At 35.8% G+C, this 13,361-nt stretch overlaps 1 protein-coding gene across 1 annotated transcript in view; it reads left to right on the forward strand.

Moving 5' to 3' along the window:
* The first annotated feature begins 2,300 nt into the window (after nt 1–2,300).
* The window catches only part of LOC140162817 (cysteine-rich venom protein TRI1-like), a 120,761-nt gene continuing 109,700 nt past the window's right edge, over nt 2,301–13,361 (forward strand). The window contains exons 1-4 of the mRNA XM_072186118.1: nt 2,301–2,471; nt 5,723–5,771; nt 9,452–9,600; nt 10,654–10,866. Coding sequence (XP_072042219.1) covers nt 2,403–2,471; nt 5,723–5,771; nt 9,452–9,600; nt 10,654–10,866 — 480 coding nt within the window. The 5' untranslated portion in view covers nt 2,301–2,402. The remainder of the gene's footprint in view (nt 2,472–5,722; nt 5,772–9,451; nt 9,601–10,653; nt 10,867–13,361) is intronic.

Here is a 13,361-nt window from a genome sequence, read left to right on the forward strand (position 1 = left end):
TCTAATAGAGAATGATGAGGCTTATAGACGGTGGAGTGGATATATAGATAACATGTAGCGTATATCTATTTTTTTCTTCGTTGTAATTATTGTGCAGCTGGTTGTTTATTATTATTCAAACGCTAATGGAATTATAATCCATCCCAGAATTTTTGAATAAAATTGTTTCTTTTTTGATCTGGTTGCGCACATGAAACGGATATCTTAGACTGGATCTATTTAATCTTTTGTAATAAAATTTGTATGCAACGTTGCCAAATGTTTCAATTTGCAGATATCTTATATGCGCCTTTGCGTCACTAAAGTTGCGGAATGTACATAAATATTGAGTCTTTTACATTATACTGCATGAATTTTATGAAATTGTAGTCACCTGTGTGTATTTTATGCAACTTTGCAGTATTTGTATGCGTAGTATACTTTCATCGAGCTGCAGCTAGGTTAAAAAAGGATGATTCAATTAAATGAATTGATATTTTCAACCTACCCTTTGAAATAAATGCAATCAACATTTTCTTTTCTGTTTAATATTTTACAGAGATTATTATCTTATGAATTTATAGGCGCCTGTGTGCATTTTATGCAGCGTTGCACAGTTCTGATGCATATTTGCATTAACATTATAATTCCGTTAAACTTGACATCGTCGAGCTGCAACTAGGTTAGAAACTAGGTTTAAAAAAATAGCAACACAAATCGAGTTATTATGCACTTTCAAAGTATATATTCTGTGTAGCTATTTAGTTATGGCAGAAAAAAGTCACATTACAAAATAAATGGTGGTCTAACGAGCCGTTTAGTTAAGATGTTTATTACATGCAATATTCGTGAGACAAACAGCAACAAGTTGTGCTGGAGATTATGTTACACCAACATTTGGAAAAGTGATATTAAATGTATTATTAAATTTTTGAAAGTTAATATATATTATATACTAGTATTGATATGTTCTGCATAATGTTCTAATATTGTTCTACAATTTTTGGGTTAGAACTCACAGGTGTTCACTCTTTCTAGATATGTTCAGAAAGTGTTCCCAAAATAGCCATCATAGGTCAACGTGTTCTGGATGTGTTCTAGTGACCTGATAATAACCCGGACTTGGAACACATCTAGAACACATTCTAAAACTTAGGGGCTGTGCAATAAAAAAATTTGCCCCCCCCATCCCCCTGTGTCATATGTTTGTAACGTTCTTGACAGATGACATTCTAACTTGAGTCAACTTTAGAAACAAAATAATAAGTTTTTTTGTAAAACATACCAGTAAAAGTGATAGTCATCTATATGTAAATGCAATTCTAACTGAATTAGTCAAATATAAAAACAAGGCACTTTCTGGTAAAACCAGGGATAGTGTATGGTCCCTGGTAAAACATACCAGTACAAAAAGTTTTACTTGAGTTTTACTTTCTGGTAAAACCAGGGACCGTGCATGGTCCCTGGTAAAACATACCAGTACAAAAAGTTTGACAATAAGTTTTTATTCAATATCAGAGGATGCTTACATACATTCCCATAACCCAAGGGTTCTGGCCTTTGTATGTCTGCCTTTTGTACACATGTGGCACAGTTGACCTGCATCCAGACGTACCTGCCTGTGCGGTGACTTGAACCCCGAACCTCTCGAATGCGGGGCGAGCGCTCTAACCACTGAGCCAAACATGATTCAAGTATAGTACTTATGAATATGAGCAGTCAGGGTAAACAGTACAAACAACACAAATTACATACCAGTGTACGAGATCAATTAATGATGTTTACCCGCCAGCCTAATATAATCATATAAACAAGGAAAATGGCTTATCATGCACTGGAACATAGAAACATTCAAACATTTCAAACTAGCGCACAAGATTAACTTAATAATGCTTAATCGTTATACAGGGGAAAGAAGAATTACGTTAAGATACATGTAGTTAATCCCTGTCTTTAGTTCTTCTTCTGTTCCGTGGTATATGATGAGACAGCCACCAAAATATCTCCAATAGTGGAAAATGTTATTAGTTGCATTAAGGGTAGACTTTTGTGTTGTTTTTAAATTCCCACCCCCTCCCCACCAAGAAAGCTGACTACGCCTGGGTCACCACTTTGGGGTTAGTTGCCAGCTTATACGCAAAACTAAAATAAGCATTACATTTTTCATTTATAGATCATGTCTGTGATATCCAGTTCATGCGCAACTAGGTCAGATCGAAAATGATTTAAAAAACATGGAATGGATTATAATTCCATTAACTTTCTGAATTATAAACCACCACCTGCACAATAATTACAACGAAGAAAGGAGAGAAATGTACAATTTGCTGTCTATAAATCCATCACCCATTTATTAGCTTCATCATTCTCTATTGGAACCATTTTGGCATCGTTTCGTGAGCTGTGTAACAAGGACCCAAATCATGGCAGCAATCGTTCTGTTTCTCTTGGCTTTGACTTCTTTGACTTCCGCAGCCGTTCCACAGTCTGAGGTAATTACTTTGTTTTTTGTTTGTTCGACTTGTTTTCTGTTATTAATTCAAATCTGAATTTGGGCAAGTTTGTTTTCCGAGTCATCCGAACCATCAACTCAAGTTCCTAAACGGTTCCATACAAGCAAGTCCACCGGGGCAAGTCCCCCTAAGACATTTTGGTATAATCCAAAAACATAGACTGATTAGTTATGCATCAAATGGGCGGGTTTTTGTTGCTACTTTTTGTTATCTTATGAAATTTCCGGCCAAAAAAAGTTGCATTTTTCTACATAGGCTTTTTATGCTTCAATATTTTAAGTGAGTAATTTAATCAAAAAGAAGCATCTTTCATTTAATTAAATTTAAGCTTTTTTCTGATTTAGGTGTCACACAGTTTGCTGTTTTTATGGTTCAGTGAAAAATAAAATGAATGCTGCAGCTTATTAATGCCTTTCAACAATGTATAGGCCTTCCGTCATGTGAGATGACTTCCAAGCATTGTTCTTCTCTGCTGTAGATGAAGCTGGTTACCCGCATGCTGCAGAATTTGCTGCAAAGTCCTTTAAGGTTGGTCTGAACCCTGGAATTATGGAAACTTTCGGCCTCATAACTTCTAAATTGTTGGTCTAAAGTATATAAAAGTATACATATTTAGAATGGCAAAGACTTGATAAGTTCATCTGTGAGGTCAAAATTCCAAAAATAATGGTTTTGGGCCCACTTCTTTTTTCGTGCATCGTAACAAAAAAATTCTTGGGCCAATTTCTTTTTTTTTTATTAATTTTTAAAAACTAGATAAAAATATCTAGGACTCGTTTTTTATTTATTTTTTTATTTTTGGTTAAGGTGGTGCTGTCCCTCACTTGTCCGCTTGTAACAAGTTGAGTCTTGATAACGGCCACCCATATAAATGATTTTGAACCATTCAAGAAATGACCAATGGAATAAGGGTATTGGGACCCAGCATAAAAGATTTAACCAAAAATCTGTTAATTATCAATGAACAAAAGATTTATCAATATCATTGAAGTTACAGTTGTTCTTCCTAATAAATTTAAGTACAATGAAAAAAATTCTTAAATTTACGCTTGTTAATGCACACAAAAAAGCCAATTTAGAAAAGTGCAACTTTTGTTTATGTATAAAATTTCATAAATAGCTATATGATTTCTCACTGAACCATAAAACATGTTTGAAATGTATAAAAATTAATTCATGAACATCTTAACTTAAGTTATTTAGATAAAAGTAAAAAAGAAATATAGACATATTCCATTTTGATTTATTTTCTTTAAGTGAAAGAGGTCCGAAACCAAAAGTGATGCATAAAAAGTCTATAGAAAAGTTTATAATTTTATAAATGGCTGTATTTCTCAGTGAAGATAATAAAAAGATACAATAAAACCCCGTTCACTTGTTAACTTGAGAATTGATCAAGTCGTTTTTGGATTATACCAAAATGTATTAGGGGGGGGGGCTTACTTTTTTGGAACCGTTTATTATAGATACAAAGTAACAGTAACAATATTCCAGTATGCCCAGAATGTCTATAAAGTAATTTTACCCATTCTTTTGGTTATGACGCTAGTAAATATTTTTTTGGATTTCATAAATTTTCTGAGCTATGTAGATTAAATTTTATTACGTGGTACAACATTTTTTATTGAACATTGAATACAAGGTGCCCCAACAAAACGCAACCCAACTTTTACCCCTTTTTCATGAGTTTATTTATAATCAATGGTCACATTTTGTACAATTCTTCAAAGGTATTGTCTCTGAAAATGTTTGCCTCAAAAATGGTGTAGTTGGCATTTTGCGTCTTTGGGATGTGACAATTTAAGTAAAATGAGTCAAAATCAAACTTGCCCACAACATTGACATCCTGCCCTCGAGTATGCATGCAATACATTGTTTTAATGATTGAATCATTTTGTTCTGCACACGAGAAGTCACCATAAGTCACCAAAAGTGTAGAAACAATCTGAAAGCTACAAGAAAAATTATCTTTCCGCAACACGCTATTCTCAAGTAACCAGTATTATTGGGTTAAAAATTGACCAAATTATGCCCGCGTAAAATTAACAAAAGACGGCGTCAGTCACGCTATACGCCAAGTGCAGTTCGCATCCAGCTATATGTATGCTATTTCTTGTGGGACCTGAGGACACATCAGATACACAAAATTTTACATACGAGGCCGGGATAGGAGGAATGTCCCTCAGGGCTGCGTTTCATAAAACTTTAGATTTAAACTTAAGTTTAATTCTTTATGAAACGCCGCCCTGATATCAAATAATTTTGATTTCTTGAAATTTACGATATAATACAAATTTATTTTAACATTTTTGACATTTAACGGTCCTCGAAGTAAATTCTATAAACGTAATGATATATACTGAAAGTGTACGTAGCAGGGATGACAAGCTGTCCGTCAAATGAAAATTTTGACATTTCTTATTAAAGATATACATGTATAATCTTCAATATAAAAAAGGTCAAATGTTCAATTTTTAATAATTTGCCATAACATTTCGCAAATTTAAAAAAAGCAGCCAGGAGGACATTCCTCGTATTCAGAATGCAATTTGATGTGTCAGATGTGCTCCCAGGTGCCAAAAATTCGGTGCAAATTAAATAAACGGAATATTTAGTTTGTGCAGATAAACAAATATTTAATAGAAATAATTTGCCACCCAATATGAAGACCTGAGTGCAAGAAGACCGTAAGTCGACTTTGCCCCTCAACATGTATACACTAACGTTACGTATAGTTTCTTAGGGTTTTATGATGTTTAATACATGTCCAGGGTGAAAACATCATGAAAGGTTGTGAAAGATTTGTTTTGCCCCTGAACATGTATATAACATTACCAAACTATACGAAACTATACGCAACTTTAGTGTATACGTGTTGAGGGGCCAAGTAGACTTACGGTCTTCTTGCGCTTAGGTCTTCATATGTAATAATTTGCCACAACGAAGTGAAATTAGTGAGACTACTAATCTGCTATTCAGCAACATGCATAAAGAACAAAATATTAAATATTTGTGTAAAAGGGAAAAAAGGGAAGCATATTTCAAACAACATATTCACCAGATTTTCCTAACATTTTGTATTCAATAAATTAAACATAATCCAGCTTCAAAGTAATGAATACAATTGAATAATCCATCACTTTTTACGCGAGTTATGACAAATGAAACGGGTAAATAACTTTTTAGATACTCTCTCTATCTTTGTTTTCTCTCTTTTTTTTAATTTTCAGGAGTTTGAACAGAAGTGGGATATCAAAAGTGTAGTACCAGATGTATTAGGTATGTTACTAGTAATACTAATATAATTTATAAACAATATAGGCATACTAAAGTAATATGCACACTATTGTCTCATTTCGTGAACAAAGGCCCACCAGTATTGTTATCTTGCGTTTGCTTTATAATCGTTCACCCAACTGAAACTATAATACCAGCTCATTGCTCATTGCACAGGTAAAACAGAAACATGTACGGTGTGGATTTAACCAGAGAAGATCTGATGTAACATAGTTGAGCTGTTTTCAATGAGTGTTATCTTGGTTTAATAGCTTTTAATGGGGTTTAAGTCCTGCAAAGGTCGTGGTGAATTCTATTGTAGACATGACTGCATCATGGTTTGTAAATTGGGATCTCACAAATTTGGCATGAGGGGGCAAGGAATTTTTTGCAGGTCGAGAGGGGGGGCAAGCGATTTTTAGCGAGCCATTTTACCCCCAGGTGGCTCATAATTATTGCAGTCTCTAAATATATATATATATAATAATAAAAACCGTCGTGCTGTGAGAAGCACTCCAGCATTTTCACCTATTGCACCTTTGTTTAGAACATTTTAATATACAATTCGCTAGATAAAGTTCTAAAATATCAAATACTTACGGATGATCAAGGTCTCCTGCACTAGTGTGCACGAGAGAGTAGCACGAGATCACCCTAAAATACCCCTTTACCCCTACCGAATTTGCATCGTAACTGTGTCAGGTATTTACAGGAGGATAGCACTAACTTCACGGTTTTTGTATTATTTTGTTGGGTTCTTTTACTTTAATCCCGTCAGGCAGCAGTGATTGTTTTTCCAAGAAAGTCAGTATTTAAAGTCACAAAACATGTGGCACCTCACGTGATCTTGCACTATTGCGCCGTATTTGTCTGTGTGTATGCATTCATGTCTTCGTTTGAAAAGGATATCAATCGTCAAATCAGATATAATGGTATCTGGTTCACCTGATCCTCACGTATGTACATGGAAAACACTGGGACAATACGTAGTGTATTGTCACGGTGAAGACCGTGCTTGGAAGAGTATGCTGTATGCTAGCATACGTATGGTTACGGTGTATACCGTTGTCAAAATACCACGTACTTTAGTACAGTAATAACGCCCTCTGTTGGTCATAATTACGTATTTTCAACGTAGTAAAGAAATATTTGAGGTAATATGCGACCCCATAGAATATAAAAAGCAGAATATTGGTATGTTAAAAATCAAAATGAGGTATGGGGCTGGCTGGGTGGCTACGGGGCGTTATCTCAAAAGACAATATTGTTAAGACAATATTGTTCAAGTTTGCGCCGCAGGCTTATAAAGAAACAATGTTGCTCCAAAAACAATAGCAAACAAGCTTAAACTATAAATTAGCCTCCGATAGAGGGTAGGGCCTGAAGAATGAGGGAAATTATGGGGTAAAGAGTAAAGTAGGCCTATGAAATGGGTGACGAGCTGTCCGTAAATATAACAGAATTTCGTCATCCTTAAGGTTACTCTTGCTTTCTTGCCCTGCGGGGCCCTTATATTGGGGTCCCACTTGGAGTGTTTAGTCGTCGTATGGGAGTCTCGGGCCTCGTGCCTGCCGGCCCTGCGGCTTTGATGTTTTTGGTTGATACTGGGCCCCAGCATCAACAAACAACAATGAGTAACCTTAAGGGTGACGGGTTGTCTCTAATTATAAAAAAATTAACCTTGAGTAACCTTAATGTAACGACCTTGAAATGTAACTTCTAAAAATACTAGTTTTTATATTCTATAGTGATAACGCATCCCAAAAAGAAAGTATCCAGTTTGATTTTGGTCCATAAGTCAAAGATGGGGTCTTAAATCAAGACCTACCAAAAGTATGTTACCGATAAATTTATTCCGCACATTTTGATACCTAATTTGTCTAAATCGATGCAGAATTGATGACACAATGCTCTTTTGAATGCAATCGCCTCACTTTTAAAAGTTGCAGTAAATTTCTATTGATTTGGTCCTGCTACTCAACATGCTCAATATGAGCAGCGATAGATCAAGGCCAGGGCGCATCAGACGTCTCGCTAAAAGCATGCGCCGTAGATGTCTGGCTGGCAGTCATTGATGCAGCAGGATGACATACCAGATATCGACTGTGAAGAGTGAATGGTAAAACATTGAAGGAGTAAAAGAGCACATGAAGCAGTCTTATACCGTCTGTTATTGTATACCTTTATGAAGAATCTTGAGAAGCAGGAAAACCACATCAATAGGGATTACTGCAACTTTTAAAATTGAGGTGATTGCATTTAAAAGTTCACTGTGTCATCAATTCTGCATCGATTTGGACAAATGAGGTATCAAACTGTGCGGAATAAATTCATATGTACCATACTTTTGGTAGGTCTTGATCTAAGACCCCATCTTTGATTTATGGTCCAAAATCAAACTGGATACTTTCTTTTTGGGATGCGTTTATTACCTAAAATATTTCTTCACTACGTTGAAAATACGTTTTAAAGTGAATTATGACCAACAGAGGGCGCTATTACTGTACTAAAGTACGTGGTATTTTGACAACGGGATACACCGTGACCATACGTATGCTAGCATACAGCTTACTTTTCCAAGCACGGTCTTCACCGTGACAATACACTACGTATTGTCAGTGTTTTCCATGTACAATATGTGTGTATTGGGTCATCTGGTTCCCGACATGAATTGTTGATTTTATAAGTAGTTAAAGAAAATCAGACAATATTGACTTCGGTGTTAGAGTAAAGTACCAATGAATCGATAAGCAACTCCATCCAATGTATTTGAATGATGCGATAAAATTTAGGAAACCGGTAACAACGTTTGCACAGTATCTTTTGTGGGACCTGAGAACACATCAGACATATCGAATTGCATTCTGAATATCCAGAATGTTCTTATGATATCAAAAATTCACGATATGATATAAATTGTATGGCAAATTATTAAACTTTGATATTTTTATATTTTTGATACTTAACAGTCCTCAAAGTAAACTTAGTAAATAATACATTTTGGTGGGATAATCTATATCTTTAATATGGAAGGTCAAAATTTTCTTATGATGGACGGCTTTTTATCCCAGCTACATACACTTTAAGTACATATCATTAGATTTACACAATTTACTTAGAGGACTGATAAATTTCATGACAAATTTAAAGACGATATAATTCAAAAATTGTATTCATCTATTGCTATGGTAGTTAATCCTGTTACAGCATCACTTCTACGGCGAATATATGCTACTTGGGCATAACCAACGCACTTTCTAAATGAATGGAGTGGCTATGCACCGTGAGCAAGTAACTTCATTTGATGTGCTTTTCGTGATTGAATCAGATTAAGATTACATAGCACGTTTGTGCAACCTCTGTTTTATTACTTCTATGATCAAACAAACAAAAGTTAACAATGCGAGTTATTATGTCGTAATTTATTGTCTACTATTATTTTAATGTTTATGTCACTATAGTTGTGTTCACACGGTCGGAATAATTACCGGTAATAAGAGACTTAAAAGTCACTTATCACCAGTAATAAGTCACTATTACCGGTTATAAGTCGTTTATTACCGGTAATAACTCACTTATGTCCGACCGTGTGAACACGACTTATAATAAATTATAGTATAAAGATTATAACATTATGTACCCATGTGTTTTCTGTACCTATTTTGATTGTGTGTGAATGATAGATATTACAAATGGTGACGCCGAAGTCGTGAAAAGACAGACTACTGGTAAGATAGTGACTTTAAGCAAGGCTGAGAAGGATGCCATATTAAACAGACATAATGAGTTAATGGGTCAGGTGTCCCCATCAGCAGAAGATATGGAGTACATGGTAAATGGTTTGTACTTTGTTTAGTCTATCCTTTCTAGTGTGTTTATTCGTTGGTCTAAACGAATTATTAAAGGCTTAATGTACGATTTCCTTCAAATTTTGAATTTGTCATTTGTCACTTTGTCAAAATGTTGAAATAATACTAGTAATAATGATCGGGAATGGTTTCTGTCCATTTTGAGCTGAAATAAACGAGGTAACGTGAAAGAAACACTGCTTGTTATTTTGGCCGTTTAACACGCAGTTCTATGGGCGGACATAAAGTCATAATTTCTTTAATTATGACTTTATGTCGAACTTTGCTCTGTTTACCTACAAATACAACAAATTTGGCTGATTCCATTTAGGTGCAAGTTGTGACATGTGTAAACATTACAAATATGCCAAAAAAATCAGGTTTGAAAAAAATTAACCAAATTCATATTATAAGATCGTACATTATGACTTTAAACTAAATAACATCCCTGATGTTGTAAGCGAACAAAGAAAATAATAATCTACACTGACCCATACAGATCATAGATCATAGTTCATAGTTCATAGTTATTTTATTTCCATGATTAAAAAACAAACAGAATAGAAAATAGCAACATACAATTAGATGGAAGAGGTACAACGAAAGGCAATAAGCCTGCAAAATGTTGACCCCTCATACAAAACTGAGAAAATACTACCTTACAAAAATACTACCAAAAAACAAAGCCAAATATATATATATATACTAAAACATGTACCAAACAAGCACAATAAACTTACAATACAATAGCAATTTGAATGAACACGGTTATAGTTTATAATATTTTCATATTTAGTGACTGCAAAAAATAAGCACTGTCCAGATTTCTTTCTTTTAAAATGACTTATTAAATCAGAACACTGTGAAAGTGTCAAATGAACACCAAACAGAGGCAAATTAGCAGTTAACACCAAAGAGTGTAAACACCCGTGGAGCACTTTCTCGGTGTTTGACACCACGGAGTTTTTAGAATGTAGCTGTCCCAATAAAGTTCACCATGGATAAAAAATCGTTTATCTTCGTTTTAAATTATCTAGTATTGGGATGACAATGAGGCTAATGCGGCTGAACAATGGGCTGCAGCTTGTACAAGGGGACACGATCGAGGCGGCCAAAATCAATATGCTGCCGGTGGCTCTTTAAAGTTACCTCAGGGTGGCGTTGATGCGACCAATGCTTGGTATGATGAATACAAGAACTATAATTACGACGCAAATAGTTGCTCGGGCGTTTGTGGTCATTACACCCAAGTAAGTCAATAATACTATAGTTCTAGTACGTAAAATGATATATTATTATTATTTATTGTTATTCACGGTTTATTCAAACACACTAAAAAAACACATCTAAAAGCTAATTTACTGTGCAGCCCACAGATATAAAAAATACAACCAAAAGTGCTTCAATTACAGAGAAGAGGAAGTGTTCCTCTCTATCGTTAAATAAGAAGAAACATAGCCCGCTAAATCGTTAAAAGTTAGGCGGGTAACGCAAAGGGGAAGCTATTGTTTCTCCCTATAGTCAATTTCCCCTCATAGCCTTGTTTTTAAAGGTCAAGGAGTCGAACCTGCATTTTTTACATGACGGAGTGCCCATCTTTCTTTCGTTAACGATTAGGCCAAACGTCACCGTGAAATGTTGTGGGGCATCGCCCAGCATTTAAGAATGGCCGTACCCATTTGTGCAACTGGGTGGAGAGGAGTAATCGAGATAAAGTGCCTTACTCAAGGGCACAGCACGATGACGTCGCCGGAGCTCGAACCCACGACCTTTCCATTATGCAAAAAAAAATAGTTTCGACTCATGTCCCCCGCGCGCATTAGATTTATGTTGCACGTTTTCACGGGTAAAATAATAGAGGGCTGTAATTTATATATTTTAAACCACCAGCGCTAAACTGAATATATTACACAAGTTTATGCATATTGTATTTAAATATATTTGAATAATTTAATTTTTTACTTTTTGTGTCCCTTAAAAGTAAGCCTACTTAATTGACTAATTAGGCACACTTGATTAAAACATTGGACGAGTCCTCTACCTATGTCCACCCCAACCAAAAAAAAAAAAACGCTCAACGGTCTATGCAAATTAACTACTAGACAAGATCCCCGGGATACTACCTGTCCAGGAGAGCTTCGCAGGAAATCGGCGGTACTCATTACAAGTCAAGAGGCTGGGAATGCAAAGCTTTACTGTGACTTGCCCATAATGGGGAGTACCAATGGACAATGCGTTACTGGGTTCGCTTTGCTTTTGCTTTTATTTGAAGATGGTTGGTGCTTTTAGCTGCTATGGCTATGTGCACCACCAGCTGTACAATTCTCTTGTGAACAATACCTTTGTTTTCATACAAAACCATGAGCACTTATATGCTTCACTGCACCTTGGTTATGCTATGCTGTTCGTGTTTCCAGACGAATGCGTGTGCATTAATTCCTCTCGGATGCTTGTGCGTTAATTTCATTTATCTTTCCTTGAACTCAATTCAAAAACCAAACGGTGTCTTCTCAGAGCCACACCAGGCCGAATCAGCAGAAGAAGTGGCTAGACCGTGAACAAAACTATACATTGTCTCCGACTATGCTGAAATCTTCGCTTCCACACCTGTTCCCCATTGCCCAAGTTAGCGTTACCCATCCGACACCACTGCTTATATACATTTGACTAAGTAATAAATGTCATGATATTAGAACAGATCGTAGTCCAAACGATGACAACTATGTGTAATTTGCATTATTCATGAAACATTTTAATAACAATAGTCACCCGGTGAATACACTCCAGCGAGATTAATGCAAGCGAATTAACTTCCAAACCCCTTCAAATACAGATTGAGATCAATTCTGTGTTGATTTGATTAAATGACTTGTATTTGTCACTAGACTCGAACACAGGACACATGGGAAGAGTATTATACTGTTTCGAGGTGGGTCTATTTTGGGGGAAACCCTCAGGTTTTACCAGATAATACAGCAGCGTTTCCATTTTGTCTGTTGGAAAATGAATGAACCAATACAATAAACTCATTTATTTTGACGTATATGCAAGGGGGTGACACTAAATTCCCGGTTGTTCTATAAGCAACGCAAACATTATAACAAATCCTGTTGGTTTGCTAGCTATCGATCCGTTATGATCCGTTATGAAAAATTCATATTCGACCCCATTGATCAAGTTGGCGAATAACGACGCCGTTAGTTTTAAGAACTTTATCTATTCAATGAGAGTACAGCGCGCCCCCGATATACATCAGGGCACAAACCACTCGAAAACGATTCGGTTTATGAAATGGCGGACGGGTATTTCCCATCAGGCACCAGTGATATGAAAAAATTCTACTAAGTTAATTTGGAAATGACTTTTTGCAATTCTGTCGGTCGAACATCCGGCTATCTCTAGTCTCGGGCCCAAACTGCATGTGGCCCACGGTTTGTTATGAACAACAGAAACCGACTGTGAAGGAGGCTACATAGCGATGTTGTTGGAGTGACGTTCAATTTCGGAAAAAACGACACTCGACCATGGAATTTAATTTTAAGTTTGTCAGTATATAAACGGTAAATCAAGTAAGTTTCTTGCACTCTGAAGATTTAGAAACGGTTGTTTGATTCCACTGACCGAAATTTTGTGATCGAAATTTACATAACACCAATGACAGAAATCATCAACAAAAATCGAATCAGGGACTTATTTTCACTCGAACATCATCAACCGGAAGTGACGTGACACGGACCGACAGAAT

This window comes from Amphiura filiformis, chromosome 10, assembly GCF_039555335.1.
Source record: "Amphiura filiformis chromosome 10, Afil_fr2py, whole genome shotgun sequence".
In the NCBI taxonomy this organism is placed as follows: Eukaryota; Metazoa; Echinodermata; class Ophiuroidea; order Amphilepidida; family Amphiuridae; genus Amphiura; species Amphiura filiformis.